This window comes from Pezoporus wallicus, unplaced genomic scaffold (genome assembly GCF_028554395.1).
Source record: "Pezoporus wallicus isolate ANWC-B61680 ecotype Strahan unplaced genomic scaffold, APGP_CSIRO_Pwel_v1 contig_1583, whole genome shotgun sequence".
Taxonomy (NCBI): domain Eukaryota; kingdom Metazoa; phylum Chordata; class Aves; order Psittaciformes; family Psittacidae; genus Pezoporus; species Pezoporus wallicus.
Window position 1 is genome coordinate 1,344,818 of NW_026637266.1, and position 23,698 is coordinate 1,368,515.

Genomic DNA, 23,698 nt, shown 5'->3' on the forward strand with positions numbered 1-23,698 from the left:
CTTTTTGTGCCATAATTAATTTTGCTAGGGGCAGATTAGACTGCTGGGGTACAAATGAGGAGTTCCTGTTACACGTTGGCACCATTGCCATGGCTTGTTCCACCATGGGAAGAACAGCTTGTGTTTCAAGTAGTGTTAATACAGCAGCATTTTGTGGGGACAAACAAGTCCTCTTGTCTTGCAGCTTTGATCAAAGAGTGTGATTTTGGGTGGTATCCCTCTGTCATGCAGGAAATGCTGATGGGAAGTGTGCGTATTGGCCTGAATGGACATCTCTTTACAGCACCCATTTTGGGACCCTCTTGGGCATTTGTAGTGCTTTGATTGCCCCTTGGCATGATGTGGCGAGAGGCCTCCCAGCTGTCCCTGGGTGTTCAGAGCGTCTCCTCCCTAACTGACCGCCCTAAGGCCTCTGCCAGCTGCTTATGTGTGAAGTCAGGCTTTTAAGGGTGTTTTTCCAGTTACGTGATAAACAGACCAAGAGATTTCAAACAGAGTTTGTAAAATTGTAAGGGAAAAAAAACATCATACTCTTTGGCAATGGTGGGGGCTTGTTCCCACTGTGCCGTGCTGTGGCCGTGCAAAAAGCAGTGGAGAGGAGGAGTGAAGATGATGAAGCTCATGTTGCTCTTAAGGATGAAGATATGGCAAACCTGCACTTTAAACCTTTGGGTATTTTTAAGGCTGATCCCACAACCAAAGGGTTTCTTCAGCACTGCTGCTGGCTTTGCCAACCTTCTTTCACAGCCCTTGGTGTGCGGTGTGGTGCTCCTCCCGCCCTATGGCTCTCTGTCCAATGCTTCCCCCACCCCATTTCCCTTTCTTCCAAATGCCTTTCCTCCTGTTCCCGGCCCCTGCCCATCTCCACACACTTCCTCAGTGCCCTCATCCCTCCTCAGGTGCCAGTGGTTCCAGGATGCTGATTCTAGCAGCAAACCTGGTTGCCATCCGCCAGCCCCAGTGTCATCTCTGTCCATCTGTTTCCTCTGCTTTCAGTAATGCAGATATGTAAAATTGCATTTTGGGAGTGTTTGCTGGTTGTTTGGATGGTTTTTTTAATGCAGAAAGCCCAACCTCGCTGACACAGTTTAATTTCCTTCTTCTCTTGCAGTCAAACAAGGTGCCAGTGGTACAGCCTTCTCATGCGGTTCACCCTCTCACCCCTCTTATCACCTACAGCGATGAGCACTTTTCCCCAGGGTCGCACCCATCTCACATCCCCTCTGACGTCAACTCCAAACAAGGTGAGCCTGTCCTATGCCAGTGTGGTGGGGGTGCAGAGTGGTCTGTGCCCCCGTGCTGCTGATTGATAGAGCTTTTATTGTAGCAGTTTAGAGGGAGGGTTCCAGGTGTGTGTGCCTGCTTTCAGAGATGGTGATTCTGACATGATGCTGATATTTAACTTGGCTGTTTAAATCTTGCTGTCTTGAATGTGATAATTCGGGCTTGCTTTACTCATCAAAATCTTTTAAAATCTCAACAAGCAGCAGCCAGTCCTTACCATCCTCTGTGGTGCCCAAGGCTTGCAGCGTGTAGACGCAGAAACGTCAGTCGTAGAATCATAGATTGTTTTGGGTTGGAAAGGACCTTAAGATCATCTAGTTCAACCCCCCCTGCTGTGGGCAGGGACACCTCCCACTAGACCATGTCACCCAAGGCTCTGTCCAGCCTGGCCTTGAACACCTCCAGGGGTGGAGCATTTACAGCTTCTTTGGGCAACCCATTCCGGTGCCTCACCACCAAACAAAGATCCATAGATCCTCAACTTGGCATGTCAGACCAGCCCCTCTCCAGGTTGGTCTTCAGGCCCCTGGGGAAGCAGCCTTCAAGGTGCCAAGCCCAGCCTGTGCTGAGAGCTCTTGCCCTGGTGAGCCCTGGTGAGCCCAGGGGAGGGTGTGCTTGTTAGCACTGGGAAGCAGGAGCTTGGAAGGGAACATGATGGTTGTTGGGGAGGTGCAAGGGGAGGACTGACTGACCCTGGTTGGCATGGGTCTTAGCTGGGGTTTGGGTTAGAGCCTGAGGAGGAAAAGCTTACGCAGGAGAGCTGGTAGCCAAGAGGGAAGGAGAAGGAGCAGAGGGTTTACAGAGGCATTTACTGTAGTTGGGACATCTGTGCATGGATGTGAAGTCTGTTGGTGGCAAGACTGGTCCTGGAGGGTGTCTCTCCCTGCCTCTTCCAGCACTTGCATGTCCCACCACATGGCGTGACACCTAGTTGACAAGATCATGAAGCTCTGCTTTACCTGGGCACACATCCACATGCGCAGTTGTCCCATTTTTCTGGAGTGGTTTCCAGCCACCATCACTGAGGGAAAGAGGCTTTTTTTAGTTCTGACTTTCCCTGAATGCCCTGGTTCTTATTTTGGCCTTGCTATGCAGATAATAACATGGGCTACATTCAGAAGATACCATGGCCTTGTGGCTGTCCGTGTGTTTTGCTTTTTGTTGGTTAGTTTGTTGGGGGTTTTTAGGGAGGGAGAATGAAAAAAAAACCTACTCTGCCTGGAAAGCCTGGCCTGTAAATACATGTGTAATATAATTTTCAGAGTTGGAAGAAGCAAATGGAGATGTCCTGTCCTCATTTGTCTTCCTCCTTTGTTTAAGTAAGTGCCGAGGAGAAGGATGGCTATTCATGCTCACTCCTTGAAATCCCAGGGGTGCTGCACATTAGAGAAAGGGATTTCCACCTCTTGCCCAAGCTGGCTGCAGTGTCTGGGGCACACCCCACTGCTGCAGTTCATGAGCTCAAGGGGTTTTCACCTACTGCATGATGGGTTCGCCCCCCTGCACCAATATTCTTTGCCTTTACCCTGGCCTACGTTTGTCCTTCCTGTCCTGCAGGCCCAAACTGAACACTTGGTTTGTTTTTTCTGATGGTTTTCATCTCTTCTGCCCTTTCTCACCCTCTCCCTTGCCCAGCCCCAGTGCATGCCACCACTCACATCCCCACTCCTGAAGGTCTCCAAGCCTGGCAAGGGGCTCTGCCTGGGGCCAGTCAGGGGTATCTCTGGTGCCAAGCTTGTGTCCCTCTGGTGTTCCTGAAGGGGCTTTTGATTCCTTTGCTCAGTGTCTAGTGAAGATAGGGATGGATAATGTGGGATGGAGACTTCTGGTTGTGGCTGTGGCTGTCTCCTTGATGTGTGTGGTCCTTCCAGACTCCCCGCTTCTTCGCCGCTGGCGTGTGGGAGCAGCCCCAGTGAAGTGGCCCCAGTTGCTGCAAAGAGAGGATTTTTTTATTTCCCTTGGGTCCTCTGCCAAATACCTCCAGCCATTGTTTCTGTCCTCACCTCCCACTGTGGGTCTGGAATGAGGCACTGCCCTGGCGCCCTAGCCCTGATGCCAGGGTGCCTTCCTCTCACCAAAATCCCCCTGCCTGCAGCACTGCTCCTTGCACCTCAGGCACTTTGGAATGGACACACAGCCACTGCCTTGCTGAAGGTGGTCACTTCTTTCTTTCCCCTTCTTCTTTCTCCCCCTTCTTCTTTCTCCCCCTTCTCCCCCTTCCCTTTATGTTTTCCTTAACCCTCTCATGCACAAGAACTTGCTCTGGAGAGCATTGGCTTTTCAATAGCTGCATGTGTTCCTGCTGGGCATTAGGTAGGGGGTAGCCCCTCATAAGGGACCAGAAGTTTTATTCTAGCAACAATCACTGTGTGTTAGTGCAGAGAGAGCAACATTGTCTCCTTGGGTCAGAAATGTGGGTTTGGGGGAAGGAACAGCCCAGCTCCCTGTGCAGAACATGGTCTGGCAGGGGCCAGGTCATGTTAGCACTCCCAGGAGCATCAACCGTCACTAGAGATGAGATGCTGTGCTTGGTTTTCACCTTTGCTCTTGTTGTGTTTTGGTTTTCTTTAAACTGCTCTGAAAGAGCATTCCCTCTCACATAAAAACCCAGGGATACGTAAAGTGTTCCCTCTCCTGTCAGCCACCAGCTGGTTTTTAACACCTTTGAGAAGACAGCTGGACAGAAATCCGATCCTCAGCCAGGTTGTGGTCCCAGGTCTGGGAATTAAGCGATTTTGAGACAGTAACACTGCCAGTATTTTTTCCCGTCCTTTCCTGGTCACAGTCCTGAAGGGTGTTCTTCAAATCTTGTAATTAAATTCAGAAGATTTAAATACAGACTGGGGGTGGGGAATAAATCGGTAGCATCAATCTATAAACCAAGTCTCAAGGTAGCACACACTCAGTCTTGGACCTTTGGAGTGTCACCACATAAATATTTAATGCCCTTTTAAAGCAGCTGATTGAACATGTGAAGTAGACTTAACAATTCCTTCTGCTTCAGCCCCCTCTTCCCCAAACACATTTAAATAAACTGATGTCTTTCTGGCCTCTGCAACTGTAATTCCACGTCTCCTGGGGGCACAAGGTTTAGGTGAAGAATGGAGACCACAGACCCTTTTGGGACAAGGATTAGCTTTAATCTTGAGGTGATTCTTGCAGTTGTAGGACTCTGTGTTCTGGGGAATGTGAGCCGATGGATCATTCCTGATGGGACTCTTATTTTTCCGTGAAATACTACCAACGCAAAACAGATTGACCTTGGAGCCCACAGGAGTCAACTTGATGAAGAGCTTAGTTGGAGCTGGAGTGACAATTGGAAGCCAAATGAATCATATCAAGTGTGACCATTATGGGCCTGAAAATGATTCTTAATTAACCACTGATCCTCCGTGGTAGCAAGTTTCCAAAATCTGTGAATCCATAAGGGAACCCGTGAAAATGTACAAGTAGCAATTTACCTAATCTGATAGCTCTGCTGTGCTGCCTCTTTGACAACGCTTTATTTTCTTCTTGTTTCATGCTGTGTTAGAAGAGGTCTTCAGGATCCAGCTGGGTTTGGTGAAACCATTGGCAGGACAGTATTGCCTAACGCACTTTTCAGGAGATCTAAACTTGCACCAGTACTGGCCTGTACATTTATTTCCTCCTTCCACTTTGTTTTTTCCAGTATTTCACTTTAAACTGCAATATTGTGTGCAAGTTATTTATTGTTTTAAAGGTGACACGGGTAGCCTTTTGCTTTTAACACTAACCAGGAAGGTGGTTAGTTCTTATCCAGAGCCCTAATTCCATCACAGCTTTGGCTGTGTTAGCTGTGAACTGAAGCTCACATGTAGTATTCTGAGGGGAAAGTCATTCATTCTTCTGTGCTCTTTAACAGGCATGTCCAGGCATCCTCCAGCTCCTGATCTCCCTACCTTCTATCCCTTGTCACCAGGGGGGGTTGGACAGATAACACCACCTCTTGGCTGGTAAGATCTTTTAGCTTCTTTTCAGACAAAGGCTCATGTTCACACCATTTCCTGTTGTTGAATCAGTTGCAGCCTTTACAAAATCAGAATGTTGCTGCAGTAAGAAATTACTATGTTATTTTAGTTGAAAAGATCAAAAAATGATGATCTTTGAAATGAATTGAATCTGGGTTTTGAACACGTACAGAAATTGAAGTGTGTAGATTTCACTTTGAAGTCGATATATTTCTTATGGCTCAGATTTGTGGCTCTTGGCATTTGGAAAGATAGCAGAAAACACTTCTCAAGGAATTAAATGTGATTTTTTTAATAAACAAAATTGCAATTACTGAGGGGAGGGGAGGTGAGAAAGAACTTTGAAGTGTGTGTGAGGGGGGAAATCCACCCAAATGGATAACAAACTTCTGTAGTTGCTGCTTTTTACACTTTCTACATGGAGGGAAGCCTCTGTCATTGGGAGATTTTGCTGCTCTTGCTAATACTAGCACTCTCGGGTTCTCTCTCTGCCACTCAGGGTGTCATTTTCCTTTAGGAGGAAACACATGGTATTTTCAGAGTAATTGATTTGCCAGGATGCTTCACGTCTGCTTGGGGTAGAGAGGTACTTGCCTTCAATGCTGCCGAAGCAGGGAATAAGGAAACTCTGCAACAATTTCAGTGCTTTTGAATCTGTATCGTGACTTGTCTGTGCCCAAGCGATGCGGGGGGGGGGGGTGTGTGTGTTATTTTTTGATGTGTTTATGGGAGGGGAACATGATCCAGGTGACGACAAGCACAGAAAGTAGAGAGCAGAAGATGATGAAATGCTGTATTGCTGGCAAACCTTTCAGGAAGTGCCTCATGCCTTTTTGCAGCAAATTATTATCAGAAACCAAACTAAAATACGGAAGTATCTGACCCTGTTTTTTAAAATAATATCCCCCCCCACCCTGTCCTCCCCATTCATTGCTGCTCAACTCAGTCTCCACCTCCACCACCAGGCAGTTCCTGGCAGGCATTTTCCAGATGTGGTCAGTCATTTCTTCTGAATGGCTTCTTGATACAGAGGCTGGGGGGATGGAAGAGGGAAAAGAAAAAGGAGACACAAGATCTGATGTTATAAGACACGTTCAGCGGGACATAGCCACCGTCCCTTATGCTGTACAGCTTCCAGCTGCCTTCTGTGCAGTGGCACTGCTGAGACTTCCACTATTTTCTTTTACCTTTTTTTTTCCCCTTCCCTTTAAGCACTGCTCATTTCCAGTAATGTAATCCAAATGTGAAACCTGTATTCTGAACCAATATCCCTTTTTTTCCCCTTTGAAAACTGATCTGCCAGTCAATTTGTAACTGATTGAGTAGGATTGATGTGTGCAGTGATCTTTCTGGGCTATTTCAGGTATTTGGGCTGAACTGGTATTTGTTTGCATTATCATAGCATGCTACTTCAGGGTGTTAATTGTAGTTGTGACCTGAACCACTGCTAACTGAAAGTAACCAAAATCCAGTGATGATGATAAAAATTAGAGAGTCCAAATGACAGGCTGGTGACAAAATATTCCATATATATGGGAGAATAAAGAAGGTAAGAATTTCACATAAGCATGGATTGCAGAGTTTGCTCTTGAAGTAGTTAAGATGGACTTGTGCTGCTGTAGGCTTCTAGGTGATTGTGGTTGGGTTTTGTGTTTTGGTTTTGCTAATCAAATAAACTTCCACTTTCTTAGAAAAGCTGCCCACTTGTACTTCACTATAGCAGATGCAAATGGGAGAGTCCCAAGTTTTCAAAGGCTTAGAAAACCTTTTGAACAGTTTTATTAGCTTAGTAATTCACAGTCTGGTGTTCTTGCACTGATCTACAGTAGAACTATTTGGAATAAGATACCTCTTTCCTAAGAGCTAGTTAACCGAATCTAATTCCAGTGCTTTTAAAACTAGGTGAGAGAGGGATAGAGACAGAGGAGTGTGCATGCGGGGGTGTGTGTGCACTTGTGCTTTGGGAGAGGAAGACTGGTTGTTTTGCTTTCCTCCCCAGTGGCAGCCTGGATTGGCAATCTTTCAAAAGCAAGGGAGAAAGTCCAAAGCATTCAAGTACTCGTTATCTTTGAATACAGCAGAACTCTTGAAAGTTTTACCTATTACTATTTATTTGTGACTGGTAGTGAGTTCCCATCAAGTGCTTGTAACGCTAGAGTAACTATTGAATACCGTATCATATGATTGATGGGTTCCTTTCTTCTGTGACCTCAGGCAAGGTCAGCCTGTATATCCCATCTCGAGTGGATTCAGGCAGCCCTATCCATCCTCACTCTCAGTCGACCCTTCCATGTCCAGGTAGGTGTAGGAGGTGAATGACTGACTGGGGAGTAACTGCTGGCATTAGAGGGCAAGTTGCTCTTCTGCTTGCATCTTGGTCTGCCTTTGCTTGCTTTTCAGTCAGCTAAAACTTTATGCACATTTTTTTATTTAACTTATTTTGTGTATATACAGTTTGCCTGGATCCCACACTGGTCTCATTCAGCATTTTCTTGGCAGTCTCTGAAGTACTGCAATTAGGAGCACCAGTGAATTGTCAACAATTAATTGAGCTGTTTCATCTGAAATGAGTCGTTAGTTCATTTCTAGATATAACATACAGCGTGCATCCTTGAGTTTTGCTCATACAAGTATGCAACCAGGTGGATTGTCACTCTAGTCTGCGTTCTGTAGTTCTAATTTCAAAGTTGTTGGTAATTAGTCTTGAATCATTTAGGTATCGCTCCGTGTTGAAACTTGCTCGCAAGTGGGTGTTTCATAGCCCAAAGCCACTAATGGCAGGGGATGCCAGCACAGTGTGTTTGTACTGGTGTGTGAATCAGGCACTGTGTCTTTGTGTCTAAGTGCAAGCAAGCAATGCTAACTGAGACTTGGCCACAACACACTCCAGACCTCCTCTCCTCTGCTTTTTGCTTTTACTCTAAAGACAGCTTCTACATCCTGTGCTTGGTGTACACAAGGTTGCAATGTACCATTCTTGGGTTGTTGTTTTTTTTGTGTGTGACTTGTAGAAGACACATCCTCTTGCACGGGGATTTAAGACAAGCCACTTGATAAGCGATGGGTTCTCTTGCTTCTGTTTGTGTGGGCTCCTTTGGTTTATCTCTGTTCCTTCACTTCTTTACAGGGGAATGATAAGCATGTGCCTATCAGGGTGATCGGGAAGAAAACCAATTCTTTCTCCATGATAAAATGACTTGCTTTGGTTACTGGGCTTTGTGTTTGCTTTATTTTGATGACATGAAGGAAAAGGGCAAAGGGACTAAGAAATGGGGAAAGGAGAGGCTGGATGCCATTCCTTAACCTGCACTCATTCAGCAAATCTTTGTAGTGCAAGCTTGCTTCTGATGTTAATGGTACTTTCCACCAAAATGAAGCATGCAGGTTTTCTGCTGCACTTGACCTTGCAATGCTCAGCACCTTCAAAATCTGTCTCAGGTAACCTTGAGGATGACCTGGATTAGTTGGGTGAGATGACTGAGTTAGTGGTACTTTGGTTTTCTTTTCCATTTTCCTTCTTGTACAAAGCTTTATTTAGGACAAAATTGTCTCCCTTCCATCCCCCCAGATGCAGGGGGGGATGCAGTATTTTTAAGATTTATTGTTATTTTAAGCATTTCAGGCAAGGATAGTGAGTTAGGTGAAGTGATGTTAAAACCTTTTGGCTTAACTACCTTGAAAAGTAGGAGATTCGTTAGAGAGCCACCAGGGACTTCTTGAAAAGGCTCCTCTTCCATTTTATTTGTTTCTGCATGGCAGTTCCCTCCTTTGCCTTGGCTGGTGGTGGATATTTTGAAAATGTTTATATCTTGGTGTGGAAATACAGCTTTTGGTTAAGAAGTGCGTATTTTTATTGCTAGTCAGCGCAACAGTACATCCATTAAACCTCATGTTTGCATTGCTAAAACTGTTTGCCTGAAAGGTAATAAAATAACTTCTTTACAATCGGACTGATCTGTTTGTTTGCTTGTTTTTCTTCAATAAACGGGCTACAATGCACAAATCTTAGCCAAATATTTTTCATGCTCTCTTGAAGAATTATCTCCCATTGCAAGCTCCGTAACATTTGCATTCTTGGGGCACCCTGCTGCTGTCATACGTGTTTGATGCCAGTCTTCAGCAGGGTTACAGACCTCCCTTTGTTTTCTCTTTTAGGTTTTCACATCACATGATTCCTGGTCCTCCAGGCCCTCACACAACTGGAATCCCTCACCCAGCTATTGTAACACCTCAAGTAAAACAAGAACATCTGCACAACGACAGTGAGCTAATGCATGTGTGAGTCTGCCTTTCTGCACTAGCCCTTAACCTATAATGTTTAAGAACTAACTCTATCTGAAGAAGAGTCAAAGGTATATAATAAGGGAAAAAAAAGTGCCTTTCATGACCTCTTTGAATTTTAAATCTTCTGTAACTAAAGCAGAAGATATGGGCTACTGTTTGGGAAGAGTAATGAGACATGAAGCCATTTTCCATTTCAGTTCAGCACTTTTTTAGCTATTGGCAACAATCACCTTGATTCAGATCTAATCGCAGGCCTGTCTACCTGTGAATGTTGCTTGAGTATGAACTCACAAATTTCTGCTGGAAAAAGCCTCCACTAGTAAAAAGCAGCCTACTTGCTTAGTGTGCTTGGAGGCAAAAAGATGGAAAAAGAAGTGGACGAGGCACTATCCTCCTGCCTGTAGCAGTGGTCTTTTAGGGTACTGTGGGTAGTCTTTCAAAAAGAGAATTGAGACAAGCGATGAATTTGGAATGGATTCACAGCTCAAATGTTATTTGCCAGAGAATGACAACCCGACATACTTCCTGAGTGTTAAATTAAGTCAGTTCTCTGAAAAGATACGAAAGTAGATGGTACATGACCACTGAAATCCTCATTCTTACTACTTAAATGCTCCTGTAACCACAGGTTGGTAATTTTCCACTAGGGTTTTCTAGGCTGAAGGTAAATGGATGCTTTTTTTCCCCTCCTTTCCCTTTCCCCCACCACGTTTTAGGAAGCCTCAGCACGAACAGAGAAAAGAACAAGAGCCAAAAAGACCTCATATTAAGAAACCTCTGAATGCTTTCATGTTGTACATGAAAGAAATGAGAGCGAACGTTGTAGCAGAGTGTACTCTGAAAGAAAGCGCAGCTATCAACCAGATTCTTGGCAGAAGGGTATGTACAGGAGGGGGTGTGTGTACTCACGTGTGCTGCTAATTTGTGTGTGTTTCCCTTTAGTTGGGTGCGATAGCTCACTTTCTGCTTGAGGTGCTAACTAATGTGCAACTATCAAATTAGCTATAGAAGATAAAACATGCAACTAAAATAAAAGCAGCATTAGCAACATCATCAAATTGGTGTCTGTTCCACTCATGTTATGGTGTCAGCACCTCAGACATGAAATATCCTTATTCACGCATGGAAGGAGTATTCAGATCACCTTCTGGGTCCTCCCTGGGGCTGGTGTCCATCAGGGCATGAGGGGATCATTCAAAGTCCAACACTGGATGCCAGTGGACATGGAACTCAAAAATGAATATAAGGTGGTTCAATTGTAAAGTCATGTAGGTTGGGAAGGACTTGTGGAGGTCGTTTAGTCCATCAGCTGCTCAAAGCAAGTCCAGTTACACCAGGTCACTCAGGGACTTGTCTAATCAAGTTTTGTATGTCTCTAAAGTCATCAGATGAGTACTGATGATCCCAGTACATGTCCCAGAGACTCGCTGAGAACCGTTTGCTTCTGTGGCATTGTAGGCATGTTTTGTTCTTTCTGTGCTCCAAGAAAGGTATGCAGGTCAACCCACAATTGCAGACTTCGTGTGCACTGTCAGTGTTCTTCTTCCGAGGGAAAGCAGCAGGACTGTCCCAGAAATGCAAAAAGGGATAACTTTTGTACCAGTCTGAGTTTGAGTAGGGATCGTTTATCTCCATTTTGGTAACAAATCAAGCCCCAGTGCTCCTGCTTTTTCTGCAGCTTGGACTCCTTTCAAGGTGCTGTTCTCTGTGAAAGTACCTAAAATTCCACTTTTACTATAGTACAAACAATGCACAAGTTATCCACTGTAATTGCTTGGGGATTAATTATGTTTTGTGTTCAGTCATCCTGGTCACTATTTACTATACCCTGTGTCACTCCAGAGAAGGAACCTCTGTTCTCAAGAGCTGATGCTTTGCATGATGCTGAGCTCTATGACAGCATTTAATATTGCTGCCTTCCAGTTTTGGAATGCACATGTGGAGTTTGAGAGTTGCAAATAGGCTGAACCACTGTGCTTCCAGTAACACATCGAACTTGCCAAGTCAAGACAGACTTGTCTTTAGTTCACGTCTTCTGATGTGTAACAAACCAACATATTAAATCATACAAATGTGATCTGATTTGAAATCCTAATTCTGTAAATTATTCTTGCGTGAGTGTCTTAATGATTTCACGTCTGTCTGGTTTTTGGGTTGGGTTTGGTTTGGGGTTTTTTATAACATCTTCTTCTCCCCTGTCCTCCCATGCGTGTTGTCAAAGTCAAACAAGACGACATGTTGAATGCTGCCACAGTGGAACCTCATTCTAAATAGGTCTTTCCTCTTTCTGATTCAGGTCTATGATAGGTATTTCAACAAGAACAAAATGATTCAATACTAACGTAGCTTCTGTCTTTTCAAATGTGCAGGTTGTGAGGAGGTTTTGGGCTTTGGTTTTGGTGTTTTTTGAGTTACATAATAGCAGGAAATTTATCCCTACTTGGCTACAGAGGTGAACTTGTGTAATTTGGAAAACTCCAGTTCTGTGGTTTCTGTATCTTACAAACTTTTTGCAGTTGCCATTTTCTTTCCCTCTATTACAACAAGAAGAAATCGAAAAGCAAGTACCTTGAAGCTCCATACTTAGAGGTGTATTTTGAAACAGGAGCCTGCTGATGCCTAGAAAGCCCTCTGCATTGGCATTGAAAACCCATGTGTAGCTGCTGCTTAAAAACAAGACAGCAAACGCTTCTATGGTGGGGAGCTTGCTGCCCTTTAAAAGCAGCACAAAACCTTTCTGTTTTGTCAGGAGCAAAGGGGGGTGTGTATGTTGGTGGTTTTTTGGTTGGGTGGTTTTTTGGGGTTTTGTGGGTTTTTTTTTGTTAAGTAGTTCTGGAAAAGCATGGTTCTGTGAGCATATTATTTGGTGAGCCCTGTTTCCATAAATTAATTTTGTCTTGCTGAAGGCACTTGGCAGTTGCGGAGCTGACAAATGCCTGAAACTTGGTTAATAAACAGGGGTGCTTGCAATTCCCAATGAATTTCATTTTTGCAGCAGGGAAGGACTGAATCAAAGTCACAGAAACACTTGCTCAAGTCGTCTGTTGCCTGGGTATGAGTTATTTCCTAGTCTACTGCTATGTTTATTTTATTTGCAGTGGCATGCTCTCTCCCGTGAAGAACAAGCGAAATATTATGAACTAGCTCGTAAAGAAAGGCAGCTACACATGCAGCTTTATCCAGGCTGGTCTGCAAGAGACAACTATGTAAGTTGAAAAAATTAACCTCCTTTACATAACTTTTTTCTTTCTTCTTTTTCTCTTTAACTTGCAGAAAGTTCTGGATGTAGGGATGGTGAACAAACATGTAACATAAGGCTTACATGTGTTTGCATTTCAAGCATTCAGGAAACTTGGGATTTTACTGTTGTTGTTGAGATGCTTCTTATGAAGGTCATGTTTTTTTGAAAGGGAAAAATAAACATGGAAAGTTGTGGGGTTTTTTTTCTAGGACAATGGTCAGCACCGTCTGAAAGCTTAGGTTCTACTGTACGTCTATGAATTTTCTGTAATTTTCTATTTGATCACTTGCTATCCAGAAATCTTTCTTAGACCTGAGCAAAAAAGGCATCTCTGTTTTACAAGAGAACCAAAAGTCCAGGGGTGTTAATGCAGGCTGAACTTCAGCTGAAAGTAGTTCAGAATGGTCCATCTCTGAAATAAAGCCCGTAAAATCTGTATAAATAAATTTGTGCTGAATCCTGCTTTTATACTGTTTGGTGAAGCTAGAAAGTTTTCTTACAATTACTGTTATTTTGTAATTAAATCTCAAACAAGTGTTAATAGCATGCTGCACAGCTTGCAATGCACAATTACACAGTTGTGCTTACAATGAGTTGTCAGTATAGTCATATGTTAAGTTATGAAACTCAGAAGCCACAATCCTGAGAGACTGATCCTAGCCTGAGATCTGGGCTCCTTTCTGTCCCCCCATCAGCTGTGGCATTATTTATTGTGGTCGGAAGTGCACATGCTATATCTGGGTCAGTTTTCCATCTGTATTAGGTGGTCAGTAGTTTTTCAGTACTTCTGTCATGTCTTGTGGATGTTAAAAATTGAGGTACCTAAATACAGTGACAATAGAAATCATAGAAACTGGCACAGAAGACATTGACACAGAAACTACGCAGATGCCTTGGCCTTGCCGACATCCATGCCCAGTTTTGTAAGCACAGACACTACTGCAAGCCCTAGCAGCTTGTTTCTGCCTGTTTTATACAGTCATCTTTTCTAGTAGATGAGCTGTCATGACCTTACACAGGTAGGGTTTATTTCCAGTAACCAGACCACGTCAACAGAGCTGTCTTGAAATACAGCTGGGAACAAATAGGGCCTTAATGATATACTCCTTGAAAAGGATGGGATTTCAACTGTCTTGAATGTACTTGCTGGAAAATCAAACCACTTTGGAGCCTGGTCTGCTCACGCTTACTGGACATCAGCCTTCAAGAATGTCCTGTGATGTTTGGTCATGTTGACTCTGAGAACCTGAGGCGTGTTGCCACAGCTTACTGCCATACAGCCTAAGCGGTGGACTGCAGTTTCTTAAATGCCTTGATAGACATTAGGAGTGTGTAAGGTGGCACGTACGGATGCTCTCTTTGATGTGCTTCCAGCCTACATCCTGTGTGGAAGTATAGCTCTGACATATTTCTGTCCTACGTGTTACAATGGAGAATTTCACTACCTTCCTCTCGCAGTCCTCCTCTGCCTCTGTAGGAGTGCGCATCATTCTTGCAGTGGTGGTGAGGTGGTAATCATAATAGATCATGGTTTATCACTGAAACATTTCCAAGTACGTCATCTGTTGGGTTTTTTCCTTTTTTTTTTTTTTGCTTCAGTTTTTCTAACTTGAGCAGTCAAAAAATGAAATTGCATTCATTCAGCACTGATATTACTGCAGTATTTTGAGAGCTGAAAGTGGCATAGGGGTGACTCTTCTCTTTTATGTGGCTGAATTTCACAAAACACTCCAATTAAAAAATATATGCTACTTCGTTTTCTTTCTTCTGTTTTGGTTGTGCCTGGTTATTCAGGACTTCAGAAATCGCAAGAAAATGTGAAGCACTGCTATTCAACTGTGGACAGTATCTGTGTGATTTTTATTATGTTTCGATTACTGACGCCCAAAGAAGTCCTGCAAAGTTGCGTGACAGTCATGAGAATCACAGTGTTTTCATGATGTAGTGATGTCTCTGTGTGTTGGAGTTGTCAGAAACTTCCTCATTTGGAAACGCTGACAACTAGTTTTCAGCCCAGCCTTTTCCTTCTGTTCCTCTGCTTCTGGTATCTCATAGATAGACCTCAGATAAGCTTTCGGTATGTTTTGGCAGCCTGCTGTAGGGAATAAAACATGGTTTTCTTTCCATGATTTTCCATGTTAACATCTGCATTAATGCACTTTTCTCTGTAAAGAAGTGTTGGTGCCTAAGTGATAAAGCATACAACTGTGAGTTTCCCAAAGCCCTTGAAATCTGCTTTCGAACTTCTAGTCTTGGTCCTGTCTTTGGGAGCTCGCTCACAAGGCATTGCTCAGCCTTGTTGCCAGCCTCAGGATAAATAAGGACAGGAGCTTGAGAATCAGGTAGGCACAGACTGTCAGAGCAGACTAGAGACTGCTTAAATTCATCTGCCATAGCTTCACTGGAGCCCAGGCTTGGACAGCCCTTGCTGTTCTTCTGTGAGCACTGCAGTGGTTTGAGGTGGTTTCTCACATCACCTGCTGTCCATCCTGTTGTCTTGTAGAGCTAGCTAATGGAACAGTGTGTCCCTCCACCGTAGCCCTTCTCATGCGTGGCTGCTGTGTGCCATGGTCTACACTGGGATGTGTGTTGGCAGCTGCCAGCTGTGCTGAGTGCAGTAACCTCTGGCTGGGGGGCAGCAGAAGGATGGACAGTGGGCTGCAGTCCCACTTACAGCAACTGCACCCAGGTTTGCCCAAACTCACTGGTTAGATCCTCTCCTGGCAGCTTGAAGGCTTCTTTGAAAAAAATTAATGGATAAGACTTTTTTTCTATTTTTTTTTTTTTTTAATAAAACAAAACCAAGCAAACCCAAAGCTTTGAATGACAACACAGGTCAATAAAGAGAAGTCACATGGAGGAATATCAAAGTGGTAATTAGGGCAATGCAAGATGACTGAGGTTTAAAACTGTGGGTCTAAACTGACCTTTTGTTTCCTGAAAGACACTGTGAACTGGGAGCTCTGGCCTTTTCCATAGATGGGGGTGCAGGAGAAGGCTTGAGTGTGTGGGTTGGCGTGATGAGCCTGTGCTAGCACACTGGTGCCAGTGTGGTGTCCGAGAAAGACAGCTGCCAGACGTCCATTTCTGTCCTGCACCTCAGTCACATTAAGGGTGCTCTGCTGTACAGCAGTCTGCTCTTTGCCTGTTGCACACCCGTGTTTTCCTGGCACAGCCCCACACGACTTGGCTGTTGTTAAGATACGGACATTATCAGTGCAGTTTTAGTTGGCTGGTTTGCACTCCGGGGACAATCATGGTTGTCCTAGGTACTTTCAACACCCTGTCTGCTGTTGCCATGTATGACAGTGTACATATCTGAATGTGTGAAGAGTGCTTGTAAGAGCCATAAATTATGGTATCGACATGTGTCATCAGATTATTAAGCGTGAGAAGCTTTTTAGATGCTTGCGGCTGCCAGCGTTAGTTGAAAAAACTGCTGGAAATTGCAATTCCATGTGGATATAAAAACATGTATGGCGCATGTATTTCTCCATAGATGCTCAGAGCAAAGCTTGTTACCGTTGAAACACTTGGAAGTGGGTTAGAAAAGGTTTTAGCTACCTCAAAAACAACTATTCTTTCTTCCTCACCCCTTTCTGAATGTGGAGATAGCTTTTTTTTCAATTTTATAAGGTGAGGAAGCGAGAAAAGAAAGTTACATGCATGTAACAGTATGGTAAAATTTCCTATTTTTCAGGGAAAGAAAAAGAAGAGGAAGAGAGAAAAGTTACAGGAATCAGCATCAGGTAGGCCATGGCCAGCTCTTACTTACCATTCACCTCAGGTATATTTCAGAAACCAGGCTTGCGCTATCTAATATTTACATGCTTTTCTCTTAACACTTGCTTCTGATGGATGTTTTAAGATACTTCACTTTGAATGCAAGCTCTTGAAAATGCACACAATACATGTCTCCTTTCCCTTACGCCTTTCTGTGCAGCATCCTGATGGCATCAACATCTTTGGCTGAACTTGCGCATCACTGTCCTGCTTTACCTTTGCTTTTCTCCTCAGTCAGTGTTGTATCATCCTTAGACGTAACTATGTCTCAAATACTGTGTGGGATTATTGGACACTGGAAACTCTACACTGACCTTTTTGTAGCCACTGTATTTTTCTAACATTGTATTTTACAGTTCTGTGTACTCTGCTGCCTAATAGGCTGGCTAAAAGCATCAGTGAGGTCTCTTCTTTGCCTGTAAAACGTATACAAAGAAACACCCTGTTTTCCCCAAGAAAAATGGCTGGTATAAGAACCATAAAAGCAAGCAAACAACAAAACCAAAATCACAAAAGAAAATCCACGTAATGCTGTAGCAAACAAACTTATTTGGAATGTGCAAAAACTCTGTAACAGAAATTTGTTAAAGGAAAACAATCTTCTACAGGTACAGGCCCCAGAATGACAGCTGCCTACATCTGAAGCATGGTAAGAACATCTCTAAAGCTTTCCTGATGATAAAACTGAATTGTGAAATAAGCTTTCTTATAAATTTTATGCAATAATATGAATTTAGCAAAAATTGCAGAAGTATCATATCCCAAAGCTGTTGTTACTTTGACTACTGATGGTTTTTATACCGGCTATCTATTAGGTGTTCACCATTTCACTTCTTAACCTTCATATTGTCAAATTGACCATACCTCACTGACGTGCTGCAAGTCTGCCTGGGAAGCACAGGGATGGGTTTATCAAACAGTGCAAACCCTCCCAGCCAGCAGACTGTCACAGTTCGCAAGAGCAGGCTAGACACTGGCTTTAAGTACATTTTGTGTGCTGACACCTACAAGATGCTGGCTGGCTGGGTACACCTATGTACTAACAAAACATCTGCTAAGAAAGTGGGACTGTATTTCAGTTACAGCAAGAATTTAGCCCTCAGCTGTACAGTGGTATTTCATGTGTGCAGGTTGGTTTGTTCTTGTTGTATTTCCAGAGTGTTTTCTCTCATCACATTATATCGTCTGCACCAAAAGTGGAATGATTAGTGATTACACACATCCAGTGACACCGTCTAGTCTGCTTGTGAGTGCACACAGTGCAGTGTGAACCTCATTTTATAGTGTTTGCGCTGGAAGGCTGGTCCTTCTCTTCTTCTCGGTGTGATAATGTTCCCTAGTAGGAATGACATTCATTTGACAGAATAGTTGCTTCCACACTGTCTAATTAACCCAGACTGCTCTTGGAACACCCCTAAGAATTCCAGGAATCATGAAAAAAAGGAACACTTTTACTAAAGTCACCAACAGCATTGGTCTCTTTTATCCCCTCTGCCTTGTCTGGCTACATGATGCGTTTGGCACTTGGGGTGGTCAGCAAAGCAGCCTCCTGTGGCCCCTCTGCTCTGCTGGGACTTTCAGCTAGAAGACAAGTTAAGTTTGTTCTGTGCAGTGTGTCAGTGTCAGTCTTTGGTTCAAGCATCTTCTGCAGTTACACCATTTTGCTGGTTAGTCTAAACTTGGTTGGGTTTAAGACCTTGCTTTTTCTTTAAAGCTGAAATGAAAATGTGAAATGCATGCTCTGTTTTTTTTCTTCCTGCTAAGCAAAAGGTTTTCAGGCAAGCCGGAGTCATGCTGATTGTAGATGGGGATTGCAGCATTTGGGTTCTGTAGCCTACACAACAAATGTAGCTGTAAAGTATTGTTACAGTGACTGCCATAGGTATTTAAGAAGTACCTTGAGTTTTATAACTGATGTTTCAGTTTAGTTACCCAGGCCCATGACTGTTGTATTTTCCCTTTTGATGTCAACATAGTACCAGTAAGCAAAACACACATAATTTCATCTGAATTGATGCCGAGTGTTTGATTGGGATCAGAATACAACTATGGTTCACATGGCAGTTGAAAACCAGGGGATATTTGGTTTCTTGGATGCCTTACATTCTAAGGATGAACTCCTTTTGATGGAGCTTCTGTTTGCATTTTCCGTAGTAGAGGATGCGTGTTCTGAGCACATGGGTTTTCTCTTTCCCTTTTACCTTCACACCCCTCCCTCCCTCGCTTCCTTCCTTTCTCTCCCTTAAGCTCTGAAACAGTATGGAAACTGTTGGTAATACCTGTCTCTGTCCTTGTGCGATTTGTAACACAGAGTATGAGAACAGTGGGTATCTTCTTCCACTGAAGGGGAAGTGTGCTGTTGACTCCATATATGCACGTGTAGGCAGCCTCACTAAATGTCATGTGCCAAGTGAGTATTCTCCACTGGAGACATACAGATGTTGCTCTAGCTAGAAGTAAATGCACAGAATGATTTAGGGAACCTGAATCAGCCAGCCAGACTTCAAAGTAAACTTCTGAAGGTTAAGACTCTTGCCCTTTCCAAGCCTAATCCAAAGAATGTTTTGCCCACAAGCATAATATCTTACCAGGCCCACAGCAGAGCTGTTGTAGTCTTTACTGGATGAAGATGATAAGTTTGGGAATGCCTTTCAGTGAGTGCTGCAAAGAGCTCTTGAAGACAGGAAAACACTAGCTTTCTTACTTGTACAGATGGTGCAAGGAAGAGGGGGAAGGAGGGTGGGAGGTCTGGGAAGGAGACAAGCGTTCTGTTATCTGAGAATAATCAGAAATGAGTAGGTGGCAAGACCAAAGAAAGAATCTCGAGATCAGCACAAAGGAGATCAGCCAGGGCTGTAATTACGGTGATGTAAGTGAGAAGGATGAAATAGTGGGAGGGTTGTGTGGTGGGATGTTCAGAGGAAAGTAACGGAAGAGACATGCAAACAGAAATGATTTAAGATACTGTGAAAGTTTTGGGTGTGGGGCTTTTTTGTTGTTTTTTATGTCCATGAACACTTCAGCACATAACTGATTCTTAAGGTGAACCTCTCACCTGCTTTTTGGCTTGGCCATCATTTGACCAGTGATGAAGTGAAGGTGGTAGCGTTAAGTTGCCCCTCTTCCCAGGGTTGTACACAGCAGCTTCACTTCTTATGGCTTCACTGCCATAAGATTTATCTGAGTTCCACAATCTCCTCCAGCTGGCCGAATGGCCAGTTTGTAAAACATTTTAATATTAGGGTGCTTTAGGAATACCATGACCTGGTGCTCCATTCTTTGCTATATTATCCTGGGATACCCCAAGGCATGTCACCATTCTTGGAGAGTTGGGTAACTGTCCCCAGGCAGGATCTTGTTTTCAGTTGACATGGCCTAACACAATGTTTGATGTAACTTATTTGTTGCAAAAATAAGTTGTATTTATTCTCTCCTTTGAAATCAACCAAGAGTTGCGTAAGACCTGATAATGCTAAAAATTACTTTGGGAGAAGCCTGGAGGGAAGGGTAGGTGAGAAAATCTAAGATTAAGGACAATGTAGAAATTATCTGTTGTACACCTTTCAGAAGGGTGGTGTTTTCTTATTATTTTAAGCACAGCCTTCTAGAAGTCTTGCAAATGGGAGCAATTCTGTGTCAGAAGTGAAGATATTTTATTTCCTATCCAGTTTGACTTTTGGAAGGGAAAAATGGCTGATTTTTTTTTAGCATCCCATGAGTATTTTTAAATCAGCAGGAAATAGAAGGGTTTTCATTAGCATGAAAACTTGTAATTGTTCTGCAACATGGAAATAGTTAACTTCCTATGACTTGCTACATACAGTAACTGTAAAAGACACATCATCTGACATAGGATAGGATGCAGTTGGGAAGTCCTCACAAGCTACATAATTTAACATTGTGTTTTGGCGTATCTTCAAGGGCTAAAAAGGGTGATAGAGAAGCTTAATGGACATTTAATGGACAATTGAAAACCTGTGAGATGTGTATTTGTGGCTTGCAAAATTCCATGACAACTGGCATTTAGATTAGCAAAGCTTTCAAAATGAGAAAACTTTTACTAACACTGATTTACACCAGAAGTACTTAAAAGGATCAGATTAAGACTGTTTAACTTTAAACAATGAATTGTCTGTAGAATATTTCAAACATCCTACACGGAAACTAGAGTCAAATTTCGGTGAAGAAGTGATTTTTGGATGGTGTTGTTACAAGCAATTTATGACTAGAATATCTTATTACTTAGAAATAAAATGGAGTGAAGCTGTGAAAGCAGACTGCCAAGTGGACCAATCTACAGCCAGAATACTGTGGAAAAGAACCATCTGATGACTGTGGTCATGGTTGACTATGGGTTTCTGGCCAGCATCCTAGAAAGGAGATGCAAAGAGGATGTGGTACCTTGCTGTCTGAGGCACATGCTTTCTAACGTGGCTTGTCCAGTGCTCTTGATGTTGCTGGAGTAGTTGAAAACAAAACAAACACTCCAGCTTTTTACATACCGCTTGACTGCTCAGAAGCTTTAAGCAGAGCCCCTGAAGGATGTGTGCAGAATTTGGTGTGTAAGAAAGAGAATTTGTGGTGCTGGTGGTGCAGAGACATGTCCTGATTTGCTTTAAAACTTGTGTTTCCTGTGTGACCCATGTTTCTGTATTCCCTGTTTTGCCTATGCACGGTGGTCTTCAGCGTAGTCAAGGCGGACAGAAGGAACAGCAGAGAATTTGCTGGATTGAAACATTCAGATTTAATACTTCAGTTGACTTCAGCCTTTTTCAGATAGGCATTGAAATTTCCAAAGAAAAGTTATATAGCCCTCAGACAGGTCCTCTTCTGCAACTTAATTCCGATTGATCTTGCCACGATGAAAGATAGAAGACCTCTTTTTCAGGCTGACACCAGGAAAAACGTCAGAAGAGCAAACGTGAAGCACTGTTTGGGTGGCAGGTACAGAGGGGCACTGACACCTGCTGGGAGAGATGCGGCAGAGCAGACCGAGTTCTCCCTTTTTCCCTTACCAACCTGGCGGAGGACCCTGGTGAAGTGCAGGAAGGAAGGAAGGAAGGGTATAAAAGCTATTTTGGGTGCAATCAGAGACTATAGGAGGGATAAGGGTAAGTCAAGGAAGGGGCAAAGCATAGGTTTTCTAAATGAAAAAACAGCAGAACACTTTCAACTAGACAATCAGCACAAATACAGGATTAGAGAAACAAGAATGTTTAAGTATTTACAAAGCAGGGGTGTAGCATAGTCAGCTATGAAGCAGGCCTTTAGCATTTCATGTTTTAAACTGGCACTGACAAAGGGCAAAAGTAGATAATTCAGCAGGTGAATGTCTAGGACCTGTTTCTTTTGTCAAAGATGCCACAAAGTCAGAGATGCCTCATGGAGTTCAAATGCAGATACATCTACAAGTGATAAAAAAAACAACATACAGTGTCACTTCTGAGGGTTTAGCAGTAGGCAGCTTGGGCTAGAATGGAGGAACAGTGGGACAACTATTGTTCCAACTCTTCCTGTGGGATAGGGTGGGGACAGGGAGTTGACGGCTGGTGCACCATTCTTCTATGGATGAGAACGGTGTATTTTAGTGGATTTAGTAAACTCACCACTAGATTAAGACTTCTAAGGTCATGAGAAAAAATTCTGTTGAAAAAAACTGTTTCATAAAGAAAGAGTAAGGTTTTGAAATGTGGCTTCATTCCCACTTGGAAGAAAACCTCGGCCTTTTAGCATTCATCTCAGGTCTGTATTGCATTTTCATTCTTCAGTGTATTTAACATGAAAAGCTTCAATATGAGAAAATGCTACTGCATTCCTGAACAGCTAGAGAACAAGTTGTTATGACACCCACTGGCAAAGTCTTTCCCATTTATTTCTGGAGACTAAGCTTGGTGAAATCCGTCCTCTAATTCAACAGAATTGTATTTAAATGCAATTCTGTCAAAGCTGAGCAAACTCTAGCACTGAGTTGTTTCTGTTTGATTCTTTTAGAGATTATGATTGGATTGATGAGGTCTTCTGATATACATGAATGCAAACCAGCCATCCTGAAGACAAAACCAACAAAACCGAACCAAAAAGCCTAAATTTGGTGATGCAAAAGTCACCGCTAATAGAGTGAACCTTCTCATACCAGTCCAGTTCTTTAATCGTCTACTTTAAGAGCTTCCACGCAAGTCTTGTTTCAAATCTTTAATCCTTTACCCACTTGTTAAGACTATACCATATAAACAGATTTGAACATGTGCAGCGTGGAAAGTTGTACAAGTAAGGAGGCTCATAGCAGAGCCAGCTGAAGCACCATTGCCTAGGGAATTACATGTGAGGCTGACGGCCAGTTAGGATTTTAGTCTGACCTTTCAGGACATGAGTTTTCTGCTGTTAGTTCCAGCACTAGGAGCAAATGTAGGAAGCATTTGTGCAGAGAATATGCCATTGGCACTGGGGCATTGTGTGTGAGCAGGGTTACATGCAACTATGGTACCAGTGACCTTCTCTCTGAATTAGTGTTCTTGCCACAGGTATCAGTAGAGCGGGAGCAGGGGGTAAGAAAACTAAGACAGCTTAACTGGGCAGAGAGAGACAATTTCTGAAGTTGCTTCCTCCTTGCAAAAGTAAGATAAGTTTCCTCATTAATACTAGTTGCATCAGAATTAACCTTGTTCATTTTGAGAACTCCTTATCCATCATCTTGGGGATACCTGACATTGCATGAGGTAAAACATTATTGCCAAAATACTGTGTAATAATCAGTTCTATGGTGTGTGCATTTCCCTTGACACTAGGTGAGACCATGTTTTGATGAGTAGTTGAGTTTCTTCCCAAACGTGTGTCTCTTGAGATACCCAACAGGAGGCTTATGTATTTCAGACCAGTAGAGATGACTTAATTGCATCAAAGTGAAGTTGATGTGTTTGAATTCTGTAGCTGATCCCGTGTACTGCCATCTTACATGGGTAGTGTTGCTCTGTGATGTCTGTGTGTAGAAGAGCTGATGAAGGTCAAGAAGATATTTAGGCTACAGCTGAATTACCTTTGTTGCATGAAAGCAACTATTTAAATTATTCCATGTATTAGAAGATTTAAATGTTGAGATTGCCTTTCAAAGTACAGCATG

At 43.2% G+C, this 23,698-nt stretch overlaps 1 protein-coding gene across 5 annotated transcripts in view; it reads left to right on the forward strand.

Moving 5' to 3' along the window:
• LEF1 (lymphoid enhancer binding factor 1) overlaps positions 1 to 23,698 on the forward strand; it is a 69,774-nt gene that overhangs the window by 40,576 nt on the left and 5,500 nt on the right. For 2 of the 5 annotated variants that reach the window (XM_057404568.1, XM_057404564.1), the window contains 7 exons: positions 1,112 to 1,244; positions 5,168 to 5,258; positions 7,488 to 7,571; positions 9,429 to 9,551; positions 10,274 to 10,436; positions 12,656 to 12,763; positions 16,499 to 16,547. In XM_057404568.1, coding sequence (XP_057260551.1) covers positions 1,112 to 1,244; positions 5,168 to 5,258; positions 7,488 to 7,571; positions 9,429 to 9,551; positions 10,274 to 10,436; positions 12,656 to 12,763; positions 16,499 to 16,547 — 751 coding nt within the window. Of the gene's footprint in view, positions 1 to 1,111; positions 1,245 to 5,167; positions 5,259 to 7,487; positions 7,572 to 9,428; positions 9,552 to 10,273; positions 10,437 to 12,655; positions 12,764 to 16,498; positions 16,548 to 17,189; positions 17,231 to 23,698 lie in introns of all 5 variants that reach the window. The other 3 variants (XM_057404565.1, XM_057404567.1, XM_057404566.1) reach the window with 3 other exon arrangements.